Consider the following 23,474-nt stretch of genomic DNA (forward strand, 5'->3'; position numbering starts at 1 on the left):
GCCCGCCGGTGGCGATGGACGCGCGGGCGCGCGCCAAGCGCTACGAGAAGCTCGACTTCTTGGGGGAGGGGCAGGTGAGCGGCCGCTGGGGCGCGGCGGGGGGGCGGCAGGTGTATGTGGGAGCCCCCTCGGCTCCCCCCGGCCCGCCAGGTGCGGGGGTCCCCTCTGAGGGGCCGGCCGGGCCCGGACGCTCTGTGAGGGGCGGTCAGGCCGCCCCGGCGAGGGCCCTCTTGTGACCGGAGGGGCCGCGGCGGGGGGAGCCCGCGGCCCCGGGGCTGCCTGCAGCCGGGCCTAGCCCCGTCTCGCCTTCCGCGCGTAGCGGCTGGGCCTTCCCTCATCGGGAGGCCCCGAAACCCCGCTGTCAGCGGGCTGGGGGGGGCGTGCCGCCGTTACCGGGAGAGAGGGGAGGCGGCTGGGGAGGCAGGTCGTACCCCGCCAGCCCGCTGACAGCGGCGTTTCGTGGCCCCTCCTGAGGGAAGGCCCCGGCGCGGGCAGCCCGCCGGCCTGAGGAGCTGGGCTCGGCGGCCGCCTCTGCCGCGGCAACGTCCGAGCCCCTGGGAAGGCTGCGCTGGCCCACGGCCTTGGGGCTTCTCTGCCCCTGTAGTCACGCGAGCCTCTCTTTCTCCTTAGTTTGCTACTGTCTATAAAGCAAGGGATAAGAACACCAACCAGATCGTGGCTATTAAAAAGGTGAGTGTCGGAATATTTTCCCATCGTGTGATCGAGTGGTTGCTCTTGACCTGCCTAATGGTTTGTTTTGACCCGCTTAATGGGTAATGGGAGAATATATGTTTTTTGTTTCTAGAATTTTTTGTTTAAATGATCTAGTTAACCTGTATTTAATGCCTTCCCCCCCCCCCCGCAAGAAGAGAGACCAGCTTCAGTCTTACTACATTTCTGAGTTTCTGAAGGGTTTCCTGGTCTGTAACTTGAAATTTCAGTTGTTAGATTTATTTAAAAAAAACAAACCACACATTCCAAACTTCAGACTTTATTAGTCCTTGATAGTGGCTTTTTTTTTTTAATCTTTCCTCCTGCTGTGCCCGTTTCCTTCGGTCCAGGAATGTTACTCCTAATTAAGTTCTTTAGAATTAATTGATGGTAGCTTTTTGACAACGCTTGACAAAAGTGATCTTAGATCTGCAACTTACCTGTTTAAATGCAAATGTTGCAAATGTCTGTGTTGTCATAAAACGTTTCACTTCATACTATCTGAAGAGATTGCAGGAAGTTTTTGTATTAAAAATAGGTGATTAGCAGTGCTTTGTGAGGGATGAAAAATGCACGTTACAGTGCTTTGATTAAAGAGCCTACTTTACTAGGCAAGTTGAACCATATCAATAGTAAGTAATTTTGTTTGATACACTAATCCTTTTTAGCATTATAATACTTCTGTATGGTTGCTACTAGTAGCAGCTATTGTGAAAAGCATTCTTGGGTTTATCAGAATATTTTCTTAACTTTCATCATCTGGAAATATCAATGGTGGGGTTCCGGACTTGAACATTTCAGGGCAGTAGATGATTGAGATAGAAGGACTTCAAGCCAGCCCAAGTTTACAGAGTATGCTAATTTTACTAGAATCATTCTAAGATGACTGTCAATTACTTTGCCCTCATTTCTCCCTGAGGAGAAGCTCATTAGTGGTATAATAAAGCTTTGTGGCTGCAAAGCATTTTATGCTGCCAGTTTGCATTATGTCTGTTTTCAGTGCCATCATGACTATTTTTAAGCTTTTATAAAAACTAATGCTGTAGAGACAATTTTTTTTTTTAAGGAAAAACAAAACAAAACAAAAACAACCCTAGCTGGTAAAGTGCTTCATGGTACTGGAACTCATTCTGTCTTAGAAGAGTAATACTAAAGAATGTTTCCTCTGCTGTTGGGGCAGATGGCTTAACCTTATATAATATGAAACATTTCTTTTCAGATTAAACTGGGACATAGATCAGAAGCTAAAGATGGTGAGTTTTAAAACACATTCATGCTGCAGAAGCTGTGCTTTGTTTGCTTTGTTTTTGTAAATTGATACATTAATTTTCCACACCATAACTTGGCTGAGAAAAACGAGCTCAACTTTCAGTGTAAGGCTTAGTAGAGGATTGCTTCCAAAACTTCAGGGACAGAAAAAAGCAGCAGAGATATCTGCATGCACAGTATATGTCTAAATATGAGTGTATAACCATTTAGCTTCTCAATTTAAGTGGAGTACAAACATGAATATAGCATAGAATAATAATCTTTACAGCACTGAGTTTAGAATACCTTTTTGTATTGATGCATCTCTGTGCCTTAAATATTTAAGACGGGTGAGAGTATTTATCTCTGTTTTCAGATGTTTCCTTTGTTCTATTTTTGTGATTTATGCTGAGACAAAAGTTGATAAAAACAAGATCTTAAAACTCTTGCTCTGTGTGGGTTTGTTTCATGTTGAGAAATCAAGTCTATAGAGCAGTGTCCTTTGATCATGTGCTCTGACCAGACACGTGCGTCTAGGCATGGATATTGCAAGTAAAAACCCAATAATCCTGGTCTTCTCTTACAGCCTGTGTGGTGCAGTAGAATTTTGTATGTATGTAGGCTGCCATCCGTCAGGGATCCTGCATCAGGTTACCAGCTTTTCAGTGAAGAATCTTTGCTCTCAACTCTCCAATTCCGTTCTAAGGGAAGAATTTTTAAAGAGAAACTGAGCACTCGTCCCAGAGTCTCACAGTTGAGCCGACTGCCAGAGAGTCATGATCCACCTGGGCTTCAGTGGACTAATGTCCTTTAAAAACAGTCATTACTTTTGGCCTATACAATGTCCAGCTATAGTTCAAAGGTGTTATTAAAAATAACGATCATGTCTGGTTTCCCTGTGTTATCTGATAACCTGGCGTACTTTTTTTTGAATCTAAGGCTTTGCCCACCCAAAAGCAGCCGTTGTCACCTTGATTCCAAAATAGGTAATTAAAATAGACAAAGCAGGAGTGTAAAGTAATCCATGTAGCTTTGCCCAAAACTTTGCTAGAGTCTTAACGTGTTGAATCATATCCCAGGTTTGGGTAGAACACTGTTTTTCAGCTCATGCACAGCTGAGACTTCCTGCACAACATACCACAGGAGCATTTGCTTGCCGGTCAGTTTTTGTGCAAGCCATACATACCAGCATTTTTACCATACCCTGCAGGAATCATGGTTTGATGCAGTGCAGTCAGTGTGACTGCCAAAGTGCACCATTCACCCCCATCCCCTCCCGGTTTTTCCTCTAGAAAATCTGTCTATTAAAGGATTCAAGCGAAGGTGAGCGGGTTTGGGCCACTGTACCTTTTATGGCACAGCATGAATATAGAAAAACAGTGCGTTGCCTTATTAAATAATGGTATGTCAAAAAGAAAAGAGATACACTCATGAGCTTTGTCAGTGTGCCTCCCTCTGGAAGTGAGACACATTGCAGAACTGATATTTGCAAGATGTAACTTTTCTTTAAAATAAAACCAAAGCTTACAATACCTTGAAAAAGGTGATTTCCACCCCACCCCCCCCCCCCCCCCCCCGGCTTTTGCTAGAAGTTTCCCTTTTTGCCAAAAGGGCGGCATGTTGCTTCATAATCTAAATCTGATTACTGTTGTGTAGAATTTATTTGCTGTGGAAGAAAGTGTATGTCCACTTTTATTCTGCAGCAATCTACTTATCTATGGGAATGTACTTGTTATTTAACAAATTGTTGAGCGGTGAGAAAGTAGTTTGTAGTAGTAAATCATCATTGAGTAACAATGAGAGGTTTCTTTGGAGCTTAATCCAAAGTTTTTAGTTTTGTTCTCTCATTTTTTTTCTTTTTTTTTTTTCAATGTAGGAATCAACAGAACAGCCCTCAGGGAGATAAAATTGTTACAGGAGCTAAGCCATCCGAATATTATTGGTGTAAGTAAAATGAATGCTACTTCTAGAATCAGCCCTCAGATACTTCTGATACAGGGTCAAACTGAAATTTAGAATTAGTTGGGTCATGGAGATGCTACTTAATTTTATTTGAGCTATTTTTTCCAGCTCAAAATGTGCAGTAAAACAATTGTTACGGCAAAACACCTATTTCAATAACAAAGACAAAGTAGCTTCTTTTGAAATCCTCTTACTTTTTAGCCTGGGGCTATGTGGGTATTAATGGTGGGGAGAATTGTGGAAATTCAGATTACCTGATTTTGCTTCTCTGATAGACTTGCAAATGAGTGCCGTGCTGAATTTACCTGGTTGTTTGCTTCCCATGGAGCTGGTGGCAGCCAAAAGCAGGCTTTTGGAAGCAATGGTGAAGTGGGATTCATGTGGCTTATTAGGTTTTAGTGCTGATATCTAAAACCTCTGTTGGAAGGAGTAAAACCTGTATCTTTTCAGTTGCATTTAGGTTGACTTCCAGCTACAGATACCCAGCTGGAGCTAAAGATATTTTAAAATTAGCTAATAGTGATAGTTTGAAGGTCTGCCATAAGTATTATGAATTATGAATTCCTCAGCTATTTTATTTAACTTTTTCAGAGTGGAAATATGGTTATCTTCTGGATTGTGAACTTATTTTCAAAGTGGTTGCTTTAGCTGTCAAAGTTAGACAATGTGCAGAGAAAGACAACTAAAATGGCAAAGGGATGGAGCATCTTCTTTATGAAAAAGTCTGGGATTCCTCACTCTGGAGAGAAGGCTGGGAATGGGGAGGTGGACAAAACTGAGGTGGTAGGTAAAGTGCACGCAGAACTGATATTTGCAAAACCCCACAGTACAAGAACTAAGAGATGCGTTTAAAACATGTGCGTGGGGGGGAGTGGAAATTGTACTACTTGACATTGTGTAGTGAATTTCTCGAATGTGTTGCCACGGGCATTGTAGAAGCAGATAGCATAAGCAGTTCAAAAAGGAATTAGACAAATTTATGATCAGCAGGTCCATAAGCAGGTACTAAAGGCAATAGACAAGGTTGTACCCCTCTTAGCAGTCCTGATAAAACCAGTGTGGATGTTGGAAGTGTAAGGGGCATGAATTACAAAAAGTGGCCAAGCCTGTAGGCTCACCTGCGTAGTATCTCCTGTTACCATGGTTTCTGCAGAGGAAGAGCATGAGCACAGTCACTGCTGTCACGAACTATGCAAACAACTATCTTGCAATTGGGTAATTCATACGGTCATCATACTGAGACTGTAAGGAATGAACCACACCATGGAGAGCATACCTTCCTGATCTTGAGGGTAGAATACCAGGCTAGATGATCTGTTGTTCTTACTCAGCATTATGCTTGTGTTATCTCAAATTAAAAGCTGATTCTGTCGTTATACAGCTTCATCGTAAGAAAGGGCCATTTGGATATTCTGCAAAGAGTTTTATTTATCCTAGAAAGCTTGCTACAAAGATGAATACATGCCTAAGAATATCTTTGAAAGGAAATTAATAAGCCTAACACTTAGAATTTCTAAATACTGCATGCTTACAGGAAGCAGATACACAGAGCTGAATCCATGAGAAAACTTAGTCTGGTCTCAAGAAAGGGTAGGAGTTTTGTAGAACAGCAAAGTTTTGGGCGAGGACAAGGTGCGCATTAGATTATCTGTTGTAGCTAACATAGTAAAGTTAATTCTTTCTCAATTTTTTTTTTCTTCCCCCTAAGTCCAGGAAGGAGGGGCAATTGTGTAAAATGTTATTACTGTACTTAATGGGGATTTTTTTTTTTGGAGACTGAGTTAAGAAGCTAAACTGAGTAAGAATTTTTTTTTGTATTGCAAGTTGAAAAACTTAAACCAGTTCAGCAAGCTGAAAATCCACATGCAGACTACAGTGGTGCAGAATTTTAGAAAACTGAAAGTATGAGAGTATGCTTCATCATAATGTATTTTGTTTTTCAGCTTCTAGATGCATTTGGACACAAGTCCAATATTAGTTTGGTGTTTGATTTTATGGAAACGGATCTAGAGGTAAGATTTTTTTAAAGACTTTTTTATTTCAGTATCTTCAAATGGTTTTTGAAAATACTACTTTAACAGGCTTACATTTGCCCATGTTAGAAAGGTGACTTTCATTATGTCAGTTGATTAAGATCATGTCTTAAAAGTAGTTTGAATAATTTGACAGTTTTTGTGAGTTCTCAGCTGATAATGCCTTTACTTTTAAATACTTGTCAGCACAATCTTCAAGAAACAGACTATGTTTACTATTTCAGTTTTCTGGGACTCCAGTCAGAGCGTAGAACCTCAGTCATAGACCAGTGACACAATTGCTAAGTGTAATATCATCAAACGTGTTCAAGTAAGTGTGATACTAAAATATGCCAAGTGACGAGCTGGTAATAAAATCACATGTACCTGAACCATTCTTTTAAATGTAACAATGCTAGGTACTTGCAAATCAGCACCTTCCAGATGTTTCATTCTACAAGACCTTACGTCAGTTTGTCTTTGTGGAAGTCTTTGTATGAGATATGTCAATGCAAGATTCTTCATTGTGGAAGACTGTCCTAGACGGCAGTTCATGTCAGATCTGTTATATGCACGCATTATGCCTACTCTGGACAGAAATTAATGTAGTTGTTAAGCTAGCTCATTACACATATGCTGTTAAGAACTGAGGGTAGCATTTAAAATATTAAAAGAAAACATTGACAAGCTTGCTGAAACTTACATGAATGCAAGACTGAAAAGTTTAGATCAGTTTTTTGCTAATAGAAGTTGAAGTAATGAGTAGACTTTCTAGAGGATTCATTCTGTTTACTTAGTAACTATGCAACATTTAGAGCTGAAGAAGATACGGTGTACAAAGAGGAATGAAATACTCTTGTACTACATAATGCTGTGGTATGCAGAGCATTTAACTGTATTGTGGTATCACTCGGGCCACCATTTGGGGCTGCAGCCTGTTGTGATTGGGCATGTGCTGCATACATGAAATTTTGTGTAGTCTTAGACAGCTATTTTGGAAGTCTCAAACAACTTAAAGCTTAGGAAAGGCTATTACTGAACTGGACAGTAATATTAGCAAGCAACTTTTGGGAGGTAGTGTAGAAAATACTTTCAAACAGGATGTTTATATAGAATGTTAAAAATCAAAGAATGTAGAAAACGTAAGTAGATTTGTTAAAATATAGTAAAGTGGCCATACCTCCTGGTCGTCTTCGAAATAGAAGAGGAAACCGTTGCATTTACAAAGATTAGATGCATAGGTTGCATGGAGAAAGAAAGAATAAGTGGGAACACAATTCCAAGTTTACCAACATGTTTATCATTTTTATGTGTACATCTTTGTCTTGTAAGTTTGGGTATCAACCTGGAACTGAGATAAAATAATAAACTCATGTTTCCGACCCATTTTCTCATTTGCTGGTTATGCAAAGTTCATGTAGGCTACCTGGACTCCCCATTTCAATTTCTGATCTCCAGAATAGACCTGTTTTACTGGAAAAAGGGTGGGAGTGGTAGAGAATGTGACTGCCAATTTGAATTTTGTCTTAAAGGATGAAATAACTTTTGAGCTGAAAGAATGGAAGTAAGTTAATCTTGCATGGTAAGCTTTACCATTAATCTAACACTTTACAGGTTATTATAAAGGATACTAGTATTGTGTTGACACAATCCCACATCAAGGCATATATGCTGATGACACTTCAAGGTTTAGAATATTTACATCAGCACTGGATTCTACACAGGGTAAGCATGTTCTAAATTGACAGCCTTTATGCTGTAACAAAAGTCACATTTGATAGAATTTGAGTCTAAAATCTAATGAAGATAGTTTTGAAGTTCAGACGTTCTCAGTCCATAAGCATTCATGCTAGCTGTTTTGGAGAGGCCATAGCAGTACCAGAAATGTTAAGAATTACTGATGTGGTTATCATTTAAATACTTATATAAAAGTGTCTCAAGTTACATGTGATTTTGATTAGCACTGTGAACCGGGTCTGGCTGGGATGGATTTAACTTTCTTCACAACAGCCTGCATGGTGCCGTGTTTTGGATTTGTGCCTAAAAGAGTTTTGATGACACACCGATGTTTTGGCTATTGCTGAACAGTGCTTGGGCATTGTCAAGGCTTTCTCTTTTTCCCACTCTGCCCCTGCCCCAGTGAGCAGGCTGGGGGTGGGCACGAAGTGGGGAGGGGACACAGCTGGGACAGCTGACCCGAGTTGGCCAGGGGGATATTGCATGCCATATAGTGCCATGCTCAGCAATAAAAACTGGGGTAGAGGAAGAAGGGGGTTTTCTGGCTTCCAAGGTGACCATTGCTTAGAGACTGGGTATCAATCTGCTTGTGGAAGGTGGTGAATGATTACCATTGCATTGCTTGCTTGGGTTCTTTCCTCTTTCCTTCTCCTGTTAAACTGCCTCTATACTGCTCCCAGAGTTTTCTTGCTTTTGCTCTTCTTACTCTCTCCCCTATCCTGCTGAGAGGGGGTGGGTGGGATGAAAACGGAGTCAGCAAATAGCTGTGTGGGTGCTTCGCTGCTGGCCAGAGGTCAACGCACAACACACTGTTACTGTATTAAACTGTATCACTTCCGTGATTTCTAGTTACTTGAAGCATTTGTAAAGTCTTTTTATTATTCATTTGGCAACTATGCAGTTAAGACAGAACAGCTGTTCCTGCAGCAAAGTTAAAACCTATCAAGAGGCAGTTTTTTTAAACTCTGCAGCTTAAATATGATAATATTCAAATGGGTGTGTTTCACTATGATTTTCATGTATGATTAAATACTTGATTTCCTGGGGTTTTTTTAATTTTTTCTCCTCACAATGTAGACTTATGATAGAATCAAAAACCTGCATTTTAGAATACTGTTAATGGCACACCTGCCAGGAGGTTCCTCATATGTCTGTTTTTATCAACGCTGACAAAATTCATTCTTTGCTTTCTGTACTGACAGGATCTTAAACCAAATAATTTGTTGTTGGATGAAAATGGGGTTTTAAAATTGGCTGACTTTGGCTTGGCGAAATCTTTTGGAAGCCCAAATAGAGTTTATACACACCAGGTAGTAACAAGGTAAGACATTCTGTTTTGTTTCTTACATAGTGATTGTGTAGCTGTTTTGTAGTCTCTTGAAATATGTCATGTCAAATCAACATGTTCAAAGTTTGACATCTAGCTCATGTGATACGGCTATAGTGGCAAAAGCCTCATAAAGAAAACACAAGAAAGCACAGTTTAGCAAAGTCTCCATAAAGACTACTAGAATATGCATCCACAGGGGTTGTTCTGGGGTATGATAACTCTTTTGAAATGCATGGAAATAACATGTGTCTGCCTATAAGCCTGGCTTTCAGAGCAAGACAGCTGTTACTTTCTATTAGTCATAAGACCTAGAATCTTTTTTTCGTAACTAGTCACATTACCTATTATGAGAGAAAAGCTTGAACTAATTAAAATGTTCATTAATGTTATTTATGGCATGCTTATTTAAGGGATGCTTTAAAAAGCAGGACTGCAAAATGCGCAAGGTATTTCCTTTTGTCTCCTGTAATGCTAAAACTGTTCAGGCAAAGCTGGTTTGTTTTAACACCTTTATTCAAAAGGCAGAAATGCTACAGCAGTTTCAAATGCAGCGCGTGTCAGATTATTGCATTAAACTTGATTGTTCTCAGGCAGTGGAAGTAGCTGTTTTAAACTGCTGTCAAGGTTCATTTTGCATAAAACTAGTCTCTCTAATTAGGTCTGTTGGCATGGAGATTTTTGGAAGCTGGAAGGAATTCTGTCTTTCTGTCATTTCTTCAACATAAAGTTTAAAGAAAATTTTGGTTTATAACATGCAAACCTCCCTGTTAAATACTTTTTTCCTTTGCACATCTGCAGTTCCGTCGCTTGTTAATCAGCTCAGTTGAAGCTGTAGTTAATTTGTGGGTTATACGTGATCCTGTGGTGAGGAATACACAGTTCTGTTCAGTCTTTCTTAAAACACTTTGCAGGGTAGAATACAGCTCTTCAGTGTCTGAAAAATACATAGGCAGGAGCAGTATCCTCTTTCTGGTTCTTGCATTGCTACAATATACAGCATTTGACATGAGCACAGCCAGGTGATTTTCCCAAAATGTGTTTTCTTTTCAGGTGGTACCGAGCCCCAGAACTATTGTTTGGTGCTAGAATGTATGGTGTTGGTGTTGATATGTGGGCTGTTGGTTGTATTTTAGCTGAATTGCTCCTCAGGGTAAGTCTTCAAATGTAAGCATTTTGTATTTGCTCTTCAGTGCATTACAACTTCGTATGTGGGCTTCCTCTCTTTTGCTAACTGCAGCAGGCAAAGGTAGTTAGGCTATTTAGGAAAGGAAGAAGGCGGGGGGAGGAAAGGTTCCAGAAGCTTGCTAACTGTAGGGAAAGTGAAGCTTTGGAACAGACTGAGATTCCATAAGCATCACAATCATTGGAAGTTTTTAAAAACATCTGGGTAAAAAAGTTGCAACAAACTGTCACAGCTTGCCTTGGGGAAGGTTGAGTAGATAGCTCTTCCAGTCCTCTGAGTGATATCCTTTCATACAGCCTTCTATCAGTTTTCATTTGCTATCCTTCTAGAAATGTGACATCATAGATACATGCATACTCTGTCTTTTATGCATTGTTCCTCAATAACTGTAAATAATTATCACCAGTACCTTAATTGTGGTTTTATTTGTAATGAGCAGAAGAGTGATGTCTTTCTAAGCTGTGGTTAGTTGACAATACTGGAATGAAGCTGACGGTTAACAGCAGGCTAATCCTATGCCCCTCCTGAGTACGGTACACAGATATAACGATCCTTAAGTATGTTTTACTGAAGCAGACCATTTATTATGCAGCTCTTTGGAGAGGACATGAAAGTGTGAGGTAGGGAGTGGAGGGTAGGGACACAGTCGCAGCTGAAAGCATGAAGTAGCCTGCAGTATAATTTATCTTCCATGAGGAAGTGGCTTCTGCTTGGTTTTTGCACCGTACTTTAAATGTTTGTGTGGCTATGTCATGAACCAGATTGGGGAACTGGTCAGTCTGAAAACACCTTGAGAGAAATCTTTTGCCTTGCTTTATCACACAAACAGCTGTGCTGGTACAATTTGGTTGGCAGTTCAGAAATGGAAATGTACAGTGGCTGTTTAAGCAGCACTAGTGATGTGTACATAAATACGCATTAGACCTGCTAAAGTTGGATAAACTCAAGGAAAGTCAGAAAGCAATTAAGAAATTGTTGAATGCTGTTGGTTTTTTGGTTTCTCACAAAGCAGAAAATGTATTATGCTTCAGTTTTATCACTGTGATAGTTTTAAATGTATCTGTCCTTTTTCTTCCTAAGTGTACTGGGTTGAGGGACAACGCAACTTCTGGGAGCTTTACAAAAGCAGTTTATGTTCAAGGGGCTTTCATGACACCAAAATTTAGTACATTGCCTAGTAGGGATGTTCATTACTGTCTTTCTGTCCTACTTAGTTAAATACTGCCTCTAATTCTTCATAATTTTGCTTTGGTCACAAAGTCCCTTTTTTCTTGCATTGTGTGCCTGATGAGCAAGCTACAAGTTGAACTGGGCAAATATCCCCTTTTCTGTCTTCTGCTTAGTTTAAATGAGATGTGACACTGATTAGGCAGTTTCTATCCTAGTGGGTCACTACTTTCCCTAATGCTGTGATCTCATTCCATCAGTCTAACTGCTGCTTGTGTAATCCAGTTACACTTCACTTTAAATGTTTTGAATATATATATATAAAACTGCTTCAGGGAGCAGATGGTGGTGGTGAGGCACTGGAACAGGTTGCCCAGAGAAGTTGTAGATGCCCCATCCCTGGAAGTGTTCAAGGCCAGGTTGGATGGGGCTTTGAGCAACCTGGTCTAGTGGAAGGTGTCCCTGCCCATGGCAGGGGGGTTGGAACTAGATGATCTTTAAAGTCCCTTCCAACCCAAACCATTCTGTGATGAAAAGATGACTGTGACCAACCAAGTTTAAACTGGCAACTTAGATGTAAAATCTTTCCTCTCCTGTGTTTAGTTATTTTACATTAATGTGGTGGTGGTTTAATCTATGTTTAGCTCTCTGCTATCAAGTCAGTGATATCAAACCTGGGTTGCAAGAAACCTTAAGAACCTACTCGGACATCACTAGAAAGCCTCAACTATTCAGTGTACCTCTTTGTGGGCAGCTGGTATACAAAGATGTTTTGCCCTGCAATTATGAGGGGTAGCTCAAAGCTCCTCTCTAGAATTGAAGTTCAGAAGTTAATTCAATCAAATGCTTTTGCCTTCTTCCAGGTTCCTTTTTTGCCTGGAGACTCTGATCTTGACCAGCTGACAAGGATATTTGAAACTCTGGGCACTCCAACAGAAGAACAGTGGCCTGTGAGTCCTTTTTTTTTTTAACAGACTGACATTAGTTTTACTTGATACTATTTTAGCTTTTGAAATTAAATTAAAGGGTATACCAGAATACTTGAGTAGACTTTCAGAAGGCAGCTGCCTGATCTTACAAAGTGGAGGATAAGCAGCTAATATTTATTGTTTCTCTTGGAAAATCTCTGGTCAATATAGCAGTGTTGTTAGCATTAAGCAACAGTAATGAAACTTCTTGGTTTCCTTTCTGTGTGTATCCACAGTTTCCCATGGCTATTGGTGTGAAATTATTGTTGTTGCTTAATGTCTTTGAGATGCTTGATTAATTAGTCTGCTTTAACCTGAAAGGCTTTAATCACCTTCAGAAGTAGGAACAATTTGTAGGGACTTAAGTTGGCCTGGATAAGTTACAGTTTTGGGATACAGTAAGAAATACCAGACCAACAGCTTTAGGGATAAACAATTTATCTCAGAGTAATGGTAATGTACAAATACAAATTAGTACTACAATTATCTCTGAGATGACAGTAAATTCAGTAATACCAGGCCAAACTTAGTGTCAGGGCACACAATGATCTACCTAACCATGGTTATCAGGCAGACTGACAGGAAGCAGGGCATAACTTCTGATGAGCGACTTGGACCAGCTGACGGGCATGGGGAGTCCTGAATTCCCTGGTCAGACTGTACTCTTTTGTAGTTGAGTTGTGGAAGCACTCTCCGGACTTGCCAACCAGTTATCGCATCCCACCTCTGCTCTCCCTCTGTGCCAGTTTTCCTTTGTGTGAATGGTGCTTGGATGCTACCTGAAGTAGTGCGCAATCACCAAATGGAGCTATAGCCATATAAGACCTGTGGTCACCATACGGAGGACACACTGTATAAGGCAATACTAGCCCCACATTTTTCACCCCTTGTGACTGGGGGGGGAAAGGGTGGTTGTCTTGCCATGGCAGCATAAGGCCAAGACTGATGTTGACACTACCCACCTCACTGAGAGTGTCAGGTGTGGAGAGGAGTCTGGTGATGGAGCGATGAAGGGTTAAATTAAGACACGACGGTCAATAAGGTGATGTGCCAAGAAACCATCAAAACAGAACAGGTCAAAAGCCAAGTACAAATCTTTAATGTGACAACTAAAACAAGTAAGAAGCCACCCAAAGATAACAACTAAGTAAAGGAGTAGGATGCTCCATATCCCCCCGATGGTGGGAGGCCATCCTAAAACGGATTCCTTCCAACTATGTTTGATTTTTTTTTTTTTAAAAACACTTTCCAGGATTTGTTTGATCTCTGGTACCATGATTATTAAAGTTTGTTGTGCCTGCTTCTTTGCCTGTTTCAATAGTCCATGCAAGTCTTCATGTTGCAAAAACCATTCAATTAGAGAGAAATTCATACTGATAAATGGATGATATGGTGGGTGTGGGGAGGGAAGTAGGAGAGGGACTTGGAGATGTGGGAATAGTATTACACTTCAGAGAGCTATCAGAGCATTAGCCCAAAGGCATACAGTATCAACAGAGTGAGAAAATATAAGGGTCATGCTACAAAAGACTTAACGTAGGCATACAGCATGCTGATTGTTGATCCACTGGTGTGTTGGTCCCTTAACTGATACTGAGGTATCTCCCATTTGAATTGTTTACAATCCCACAGTTAACTGTGACATTCTGCTCTTGAGTTATGGAGGTATAATATAGTCTCAAAGAAGGATTCCATATTGGGGAGCTGTGGGGTCTCCCTCCTACCAGTGTTAAAGTAGCTATGTTCCATAAGCCAGGTTTTCCCATTTGTCAATACAACTTGAATACATTCAGCTCACTGCATTTGAAGATGTATTCCACAGTGTGCTGCAACCTGGGCTAAAGCTGTAACAGTGGAATAACTCCAATGCTCATGCAACCAGTGAGCTACCATGGTGGTTCCACATTTCAAGTTGCAGGTTTGGGCTAAGGTTTCCTCAGTTTCATCTGCTACTATTGGGCTGCTATCAGCTTGTTATGGGTGTCAGCATCCACTGTCACTTCCACCCCTCTAATTGCAGCAGTGGCATCCGCTCAGTCATTCAACCTAGCCTCAGCCATGGGGTGAGCAGAATGAGATCAACATAGCCCACAGCCAAAGTGAGCAAATATCTTCCTAAAGAAGGTAGCCCCTAATTTCTATGGTAAAAGCGCAGAAGGAGCACGCTTTCCAGGGGGAAACCCACCAGGTGCACCTAGAAGAACAGCCCAGGGGTCAGACAGTATGGACAGAGGAGCGAATGGCTAAGCAAAGGGCCAGGAGTTTTAGCCGTCTGGGCAGTACCATGGCAATTGGCCATGACGATTTGGCCATCAATGATATAGACAGTGGTGCCACACCCAAACCAGGCATTACTGCAAAGGATTGCTAAGCCATCAGTAAACCAGGTACCCTCCTGCGGGGTGGTGAAAGGAGGGACGTAGGCAATAGGCAAATCTGAGTGATTGCTGGTAGCTACAGGAATGGGAGAGGCAAGGTGGGTGAGAATACAATGGTTGGGGCCTGAAGGTTGGGCTCCATCAGTGATGACAGGGGTACCAAGAACTCACTATTGAGTGGCAATGGATTGAGTTCATCCTTCAGGGAAAGGAATGTTGTGAAGGATGTCATGAGGAATAGGATGTAAAATCCTAAGTGTAAGGGGACGATCCCCAAGGAGTTTGTCAATGTCAGAAAAAGTAGCAAGTAAAGCACGCTCCCGTTCACAATATGAGGCTTGTGCATCTTGCCACTCCTTGCTACCAAAATGGATTGGTTTAGGGGTAGGGTCTTCGGAACTTCTTTCCTGGAACAGTCCCCACCAGGCACCATTTCCAGTCTACTGGACCTTGAGTTCAAATCTGCCAGTAGGGGTGAGGGGTCCTAAATACTGATACTATTGAATACTTTTTAGGAGAAGTGTTAGGGCCTGTTGATGACTTGTGTTCCAGTCCCAGGTGAAATGTTTTTGCAGCAAGGAATACAGAGAATAGACTAGCTGACTAAAATCAGGGATGTGGGCATGCCATAATTTATAAAGTGCCTAAAATCTCTGGAGGTTTTGTTTGGAGGAGGGAGTAAGTAAAGATAAAATAGATTGCAAGATGATTTCAGGAGTACTTTTGGTACCAGCGCACAAGGAGACTCGCACATTCTGGGCAGGACCCTGGCATTTACAGGGAGGAATAGAAAGATTCCAGTGTTCTTTCAGGGCTGAAACTAAGAGGGTCATGTCTGGTGCAACAGGTTCATGTGTAGTAGGTCTGCCCAGGAGAATGTCATTGGTATACTGGTGGCAAGAGAGATCAGGAGCGGAAGAAATTTCAACTAAGGCTAAGAGACCATGAGTAAGGGTATGACTATGGTGATAATCTTGAGGTAAATGAATGAAGGTGTACTGGATGCTATTCCATGTAAAAGTGAAGTGACCTTTGTCATTTGAGTAGATGGGGCACTGGAAGAACATACCTTTAACATCCAAAACTGCCATACATAGGTAAGAAGCAAGGCAAATGGCGTTGAGTACTTCAGCAGCTATTAGGACTGTTGTGTGAAGCAGAGAGGAGGCAAAATGTATGCTATTTAGCCTGGAGAAAAGGAGGCTGAGGGGAGACCTCATCGCTCTCTACAACTACCTGAAAGGAAGTTGTAGCGAGGTGGGTGTTGGTCTTTTCTCCGAAGTAACAAGCGATAGGACGAGAGGAAATGGCCTCAAGTTGCGGCAGGGGAGGTTTAGATTGGATGTAAGGAAAAATTTCTTTACTGAAAGAGTGGTGAAACATTGGAACAGGCTGCCCAGGGAAGTGGTGGAGTCCCCATCCCTGGAGGTATTTAAAAGACGTGTAGATGAGGCACTTAGGGACATGGTTTAGTGGGCCTGGTGGTGTTGGGTTGACGGTTGGACTCGATGATCTTAGAGGTCTTTTCCAACCTCAATGATTCTATGATTCTATGATTCTATGATTCTATGGTAGTCTAACAGTCGGATGCCAAGACCCATTTGTTGGGTTTGTCCACTGGCCAGATGGGGCTGCTAAACAGGGTATGGGTGTGAATGCCTACTTCCTGTTCTTCCAGTCCTGTAGAAAGGGAGGTGGGTGATGGGGTTTTGGGCTCGTGGTTTTACAGGGTGCTGCTGTAAATTAACAACATGGGTCATTGGAGGTAGGGAAGGTACTTACTGGAACTAGCAGGTGGTTTGGTTCAGAAGTACCAAGATGCTGTACCTTGCCTTGAGCATCATGGAAGGTTTGGCTTCTGAGTAGGTTCATATCTAAGACATTACAATCTCCCAGAACTGCAGAACCTTGGGCCGTATACCTATTAGGGAAGTCATACTTGACTGTGACTACAGGAAGAGCTATGAGTGGTCCTGTGAACCCGCAGACTACTGCAGTATGAGGGAAGTGGTCCCCTCCAGTGTGTGATCTATTGACAGAAATTTGAGCACCTGTATCAATGAGGCAACACAAACAACATTTATTGTTGATGGTGACATCTAGCACTAGATTGAAAGTCTGTATAAGCAACACCCTCCATAGCACCTCAGAGGGACTTGTGGCTTCTGATCAGCCCCCTGTGGTGCTAATTGGACCTCTAATAAGTTTGGTTAATACAAGACTGGGGTTTCCAGGCTCCAGCTGATGGAATGGCAGGTGGGGCACTTGGGCCTTTACCTCCGATGGGAGAACGTGTGGCACAGTGCGGGGTGTTGGCAAGAGCCAGTAACACTGATGCTGGGACTGTGTGTATTGCCTATTCAGGAATGCCCAGGGCCAAGCAGGCTTTCCATATTTCAGGATGCTTTGGGTCAGGGCCCTTTCACAGAGGTGTAGGGGTTTTTTTAACTTAGGGGGGCACAGTAGGGTTTGGTGGTAACTATAGCTGCATCTTTAGGGACACGGGAAGATAACAGAACGGGCACAGCAGAAACTACCTTTTGTAATAGCAGGGACTGTATGGGGCTGGGTGCTGCACCTGTAAGGCCAGCACCTATTGACATTAAATGTCCTACGAGTGGACCCTTCTTGACTAGTAGGCTCCACTGCATCTCAGTGGGATGATGATAGGTCTTCATCTGCCACAGGGCCTGCATCTAAAGTATGATTGATAACCAGCCTAGCTATGCTCAATTCTAAATCTGTGGGATTGGCCAGGGAATAGCCAGGGTCCTCAGTCATCTCAGGGCACTTTTCTTTGAACATAAGCTGTTGATGCCCAAAAGACAGAGTCTGCATTTTATGGTGGAATTTGTAGTCAGATGTGAGGGTCTGGGCTTCTGATTCTGAAATTTGGATGGTATCCCCCCCTCATATTTGCAAGCCAGGCTAAGTAATCCACAGTAACAGATCTGCGATAGTACTTGCTTAATTTGGCTAGGTGTATGTTTGTGAAAGAGCACGTAGAGGTACTTGCAGTGCCTCCATTAGCATCATACTCAGTTTCAATAATTGATGGGATTCGTAAGCCTGGTTGGGCTTCAAGAATTTGATGTATCATCATTTGAATCCAAATCGAACCAAGTATTTCCTTCCCACTCTTCTTGGTCAATACATAAAGCTTTATGTATTTTTGTTGCAGAAAGTCCCTTTTATGTAGCTTCCAGCTGCCGGTCAAGTTTCTCTCGGGCATGTGCTGCCACCAGGGGGACCACGAGGTGCTCTAACTTTTCCACGCAAGCCTACACGTTTTTAACACAGGCAGTGGCGAGAGCCTTGTCTTCAAACGCAGGCTGAGTATCCTGCTGGGCTTGAGCTAGTTCTTTTTGCAGGGAGACAGCTCAGGCTTTGGCTGCAGTCAAATGGTGCTCAGTATTTCTGAGACAGTGAGCAAAGAGGAATAGGCAGAGTACCTTCCCCTTCATGTGTTGTCTTTCTGAATTTCTCTGATTAAAGTAGCTAGGGAAAAGGAAACAGGTACTTCCCTCCATCAGAGTCTAGTGTCTGGGCGGGGCACCCACTACAAGGTTGGGGCAGGTAACGATGCTGTGTACCATATCTCACTTCTGACACCGGAGGTGGCCCAGCCAAGTTACAGGTTCAGGATATGGTAAGAGACACCAGACCAACAGCTTTAGGGGTAGACAGTTTATCTGAGAATAATGGTGCAGTAACAAATACAAATCAGTAGTATCATTATCCAGGTCAAGATGACAGTAAATCCAGTACCTCACTACTACTGCGCTAAACTTCATGTCAGGGCACACAATGACCTACATAACCATGGTTATCAGGCAGGCTGACGGGAAGCAGGGCATGGCTTCTTTGGATGGGCAACTTGGACCAGCCGATGGGCACGGGGGGGCCAGAATTCCCTGATCAGACCGTCCTCTTTTGTAGTTGAGTTGTGGAAGCGCTCTCTGGACTTGTTAACCAGTCATCACATCCTGCCTCTGCTCCCTCCCCGTGCCGCTTTTCCTTTGTGTGAATGGTGCTCGAATGCTATGGTACGTGATCACCAAATAGAGCTATAGCCATATGGAGAAATATCGTATAAGGCACTACTAGCCCCATACAGTTCTGTTGTTGCTCCGGGATTCTAAATGAAATGCATGGAGATTTTTGCAATGACATTTCTGCTTTCTTTGGAGAGGAAGAGTTAAGATATAGGTGGGGAAAGGAGAGAATAGGAGATTTGCTAGCACAACAGAGATGATGCATTCCCAAATTGATTTGCAAACCCATGCATTTCAAGAATTGAAACCTTTACTGTCAAAAATATAACTGATTGAGCACATTTTTCACTTCAGTATTAATATTTTATTTTGCTTGGATAAACTTACTGAAGTGTGATGCCTAGAGGTTTAAAATATTTAAAACACTATTAAAATACTATGTTTGGATAATTGTCTGTTACAAGATCATTTTTATGATAGAATTTCAATACAAAGGGATTGATTTCATACGTACAGGAGAAAAAGGTATGCAATTCACCTGTTGTTTAACTGCTTGGCTTATCTTCCTTCCCTCCCCCGACTCCCCAGATAAAAAGTTTCAGTTGTGCATTTCAAAAGTAGCTCAAAATGCTCATGGTGATCAGCTAACTTTGAGGAGGAGGACAGTATATTATTAACTTGGAGAAAATGCAGACTGGCTCTTTTGTGAATCTTGTCTCTTCCACCATGTCAGTCTGCAAAAGAAAAAAGTTTTACTTCATTTGTCTGCACCCACTGTAAAGTTCTTTCATACTTGTTTTCTTTGTTAGTAGCTTTTTCTTTTGGACTGGTCACCACTAAAGCAAGAAAAGGACAGATCACTTGGAAAGAGAAAGTTTGAAACAACAGTAACAGTTATTTAAAAAAAAAAAAAAAGTAGTCTTTATGTCCTGCTATTCCTACATTGATTTTATTTCAGTGACAAAGTATTAGCAAGGTGTTTTGAAAGATAATTTGCTTCTGCTGAAAGACAGCCATATGAAGTTCCCTTTCTGTGAAAAGCTGAACTCTTTCTAACTTGAAAAATATAAATTCCATTTTTGGTCTTTGTAGGGGATGACGAGTCTTCCAGATTATGTCACATTTAAGTCTTTCCCTGGAATGCCACTCCAACATATCTTCAGTGCAGCTGGTGATGATTTGCTCAATCTTCTGCAAGGCTTATTCACATTTAATCCTTGCACTAGGGTTACGGCTACTCAGGTACAGTACACTTGCATTATGTCCTAATGTTCATTAAACTACTGTTAATATCGGATAAATGTGCTTCGAAGCCAGTAAGCCGGGTTTGAAATGAAATGTCATATAGCTCTGTCCATGAAATACTAGAAACATATTTCCAGTATTTTATAGAGAGAACTCTGAAAGGCATGAATAATGCTGACTGATCCTCTCCATTACCAATGTAGAGCAAAGGTAGACAACTAAAAGGTGTATGAGTCATGGCCTTCAGACAGTCATTATATTTGACATTCAAAATTCAGCCACCAAAAGCTCAAAACTTAATTTTTAACATAGCATATCTTATTCCCTGGGTTTGAAAGGTTTCCTTACTTCATGCAGTCTCTTCTTCAATTTCATTTAAACCTTTTTGATTCTTTTTTAATATGAAATTCTGTGGTGATTTAAACCAGCATTCTGATCTAAATATCTTTTTCCATTATACTTGGGTGAAACTGATCTCAATTTCACTACTCCTTGATGGGGAGAAATGAAAGACTTTGAATGAAAATCTGGCAGAATGTTCTAGTTCAGAATATTGATTGCTGCTATAAGGAAGATACAGCAGATGGCAGTTTCAAAACTGTGTTTCTGTCACCTTACACTGTTAGGGAAGCATGCAAGAAACAGAGCTGTCCCCTTAAGGCCAGGACTCCCTCATTGCTTGTTAGACAAGGCAGATCCCAATCCAGGGGATTAGTGTATGTGTTATGTATCTTTTTACTAGAAGACTTTTTCAGAGTACATTCAGGTTTTTTTGGTCACCATCTTTAAGAACTTTCAATATAAGTTTCCAAATAATTAGTTCTGCTCTGCTTGGGACACCTCTGTACTAGTTCGTATGTATGAAGTCATTTTACAGGTTGTATTGTAGGATGGTGACTTGAATATATACGATTTTTCTAGTCTAGCATTTTTATTGACAATGCCACAGTTTAAGGCAGGAAACAACTTGCGCTTACTGTATTGGCTTGATTTATAGCTGGCATTGAATACCATGTAACTGACATTAGCAAGAGTAATGATTACCTAAGAGGCAGCTTAACCTCTTTTCCTTAACCGCAGTTTATGGAAGCTGTGGAATTCCTAAAATTTAAAATACCGTATGTAATTCCACTACATGAAATTAACCCTGCTCACTTGTGTTTGTCTTTTGCTCTAATTCAAACTACATTTTTCTCACAGTTTACAGTGTATAAACAGCACAGTTAAAGAAATTTTGGGAAAGACCTATCTTAAAAGCTAGCAAAACAGCTGGTGTCCGGGTCCTGGATCTGATCAAGACTTCGGATATATTCTTTTAATCTTTCTTTATTCCTACTTTCTTCTTTATCCTTGTCTTATCTGTCTATTCAGAATGTAAGCTCTTCAGAGCTAGAAACTTGCTGTTTGTACAAGACCTCCTGCAATGTAGTCTAGAGTTCTGTTAGGATGTCTGAGCACTAGTTAAAAATAACAGTTTATCTCTTGGCTTACAAATCAAAGTGCTGTGGGTAGTCACTGAGAACACAAAATCTTCATTTGCCCCAAGGCCACCTTCTAGTATAAAAGTGTCCAAGTAGTTTTCAAGTCCCAATTGCAAGTGCTTTATTTCATTATAACCTCTTTATAGATGGTGTTCTGACACTTTATACTAATTACTTGGCTATTTTTCTTCCGTTATCATTAAGGCATTGAAACAGAAGTATTTCAGTAACCGACCAGGACCTACTCCAGGAAATCAGCTGCCAAGACCCAACTGTCCTGCAGAAGCTGTAAAGGAGCAACAAAATGCACTTTTAAATTTAAAAAGGAAAAGAACAGAAGGAATAGATCAAGGTAACCTCTTAATGTTTCACCTGTTTTAATATAGGAGCTACATGCTCAGAGAGAACGTGATACTTCCAGTGTTTCAGAACAAAAACTCTGAATGGACTACATCCCTGGGCACCAGCACCAGCTGAAGCCCTTTAATGATGTATGTTTTAGGATAAGTGCTTTAGGGTGAGAATGACTTAGTTCTGTGTTCTAACAATTGGTACAAAAAAAGCTCTTTTATGGTGCTTAGGAATCTATTTGTTAGAAGAAATATCTAATTCCATTAATTTCTGTAATGGAGTGTGGTACTACCCAGTAAATTATAGGCTATTATGATGCCCTTTTTTTTTTTTTTTCCTGAGACATCTTACTGAGGTGGAAATAACTTAACTTTACATCACTTAAAACAAAAAAGGGGGGGGTGAGAGAGAGAGAAACATAGCATGTTATTCTTTCAAATTACAGACTGGAGAATGTAAATCGGGTTCAGAAGAGAGATTTCTGCTCTCTCTGTCTTAGACTAAACAAGTTAACAGTTAAGACCGCTCTGGGTAAGGAACATTAAGCACATTTCTGTGACGCTTTTAAAAGGCAAGCCTATTCCCTGACATCATCTTCTATATGGAGCCTCCAGTCTTCCCCAAACAGTAGCATGTACTTCATATCTTCATGGCAAGAAAAGCTCTGAGGACTCACGACGTGTATCTGACACTAAATTACTCAGACTTTCTAGCAGAGAGGCAAATACTAGTCCTTAAACTTGGGGTTGGTGGTCTTAACAGCTGGAATATGCTAGATAGCAGCTGTCAGGTTAGCATCAGCTTTTTGTTACTGCCAGTATGAGACTGTTTTGATACAAGAGTGATATCTTTTTGGAATGGAGATGCTTCCATGAAAGTGCATTTCCTCTTGAATTCAGAGACACAGCTACATTATTAGAGTTTAACTTACTTTTTAGGCACTTTGACTTCTTGTTTCTTAGTCTGTGTCAAATTAAAAGTAAAATGCATTAGTTCACTAGCTTAAGATTCTAATCTCAAAGAAAAATTTAATCAGTTGACTATTTGCATGCTCTTTGCTGACCCCAGTACTGTGGGTCAACTGACAGGTGGGAACTTGTCAAGTTACCATAGCTTAGGTAATCAATTTAAGCTTTTTAGCTCCTTTTGCAAGGACCACGTGAGGGTCTGTGATTAGTGTTTTGGAGTACCTGCCCTAAAATATGCTTGTTAACTAAAGGACAGGAAAGAGGAAGAAATGCTTCTTTGAGTTCTGTGACTTAACCATTTGAAGTCTTGCGTTTGACAATGAGCAGAGTTTCCAGAACTGTATGAAGCTAGAACACTAATTGGTTTAATGTCTTTCCGAAAGTCTCATCTTCACCAAGAGGAAGTCATACTTTTGTGTTAAATGCCAGGAGTTTTGAGATTGGCTATAACTAAGGCATTTAGAAAGTCAGCATTACTTTTTGAGACATTTGAGTATAGGTATAAAAAGCAGTATCATTTCCACTAAGTGGAAATGGAAACGTAATGGATTTTCTGATGTGGATTTTCCATTATGTTCTGTTACTGCCTTAGCTGGGCTGACAGAACCAGAGGGTCTCAAAGGTAGATCCTCTAGTGCCAACAAACATTAAAGGAGAGAGCTAATGTTAGAGCTAGCAAACCTGCTACCCTGGATTTCATTTGACATCCTTACGTGGCGTTATCATCTAAAGTTAAAA

The 23,474-nt window shown here is 41.2% G+C and overlaps 1 protein-coding gene and 1 long non-coding RNA gene across 4 annotated transcripts in view; one reads left to right on the plus strand and one right to left on the minus strand.

Moving 5' to 3' along the window:
* The window catches only part of CDK7 (cyclin dependent kinase 7), a 25,208-nt gene continuing 1,734 nt past the window's right edge, over positions 1–23,474 (plus strand). Inside the window, exons 1-11 of one of the 3 annotated variants that reach the window (XM_076362368.1) lie at positions 1–74; positions 631–690; positions 1,931–1,964; positions 3,836–3,903; positions 5,865–5,933; positions 7,548–7,658; positions 8,873–8,991; positions 10,051–10,150; positions 12,214–12,300; positions 19,784–19,933; positions 21,622–21,769. In XM_076362368.1, coding sequence (XP_076218483.1) covers positions 15–74; positions 631–690; positions 1,931–1,964; positions 3,836–3,903; positions 5,865–5,933; positions 7,548–7,658; positions 8,873–8,991; positions 10,051–10,150; positions 12,214–12,300; positions 19,784–19,933; positions 21,622–21,769 — 1,006 coding nt within the window. In that variant the 5' untranslated portion in view covers positions 1–14. Of the gene's footprint in view, positions 75–630; positions 691–1,930; positions 1,965–3,835; positions 3,904–4,542; positions 4,705–5,864; positions 5,934–7,547; positions 7,659–8,872; positions 8,992–10,050; positions 10,151–12,213; positions 12,301–19,783; positions 19,934–21,621; positions 21,770–23,474 lie in introns of those variants that run through there. The other 2 variants (XM_076362370.1, XM_076362369.1) reach the window with 2 other exon arrangements.
* The window catches only part of LOC143172692 (uncharacterized), a 20,498-nt gene continuing 15,392 nt past the window's right edge, over positions 18,369–23,474 (minus strand). The window contains exon 4 of the long non-coding RNA XR_012997393.1: positions 18,369–19,425. This is a non-coding gene — a long non-coding RNA (uncharacterized LOC143172692). The remainder of the gene's footprint in view (positions 19,426–23,474) is intronic.

This window comes from Aptenodytes patagonicus, chromosome Z, assembly GCF_965638725.1.
Source record: "Aptenodytes patagonicus chromosome Z, bAptPat1.pri.cur, whole genome shotgun sequence".
Lineage (NCBI taxonomy): Eukaryota > Metazoa > Chordata > Aves > Sphenisciformes > Spheniscidae > Aptenodytes > Aptenodytes patagonicus.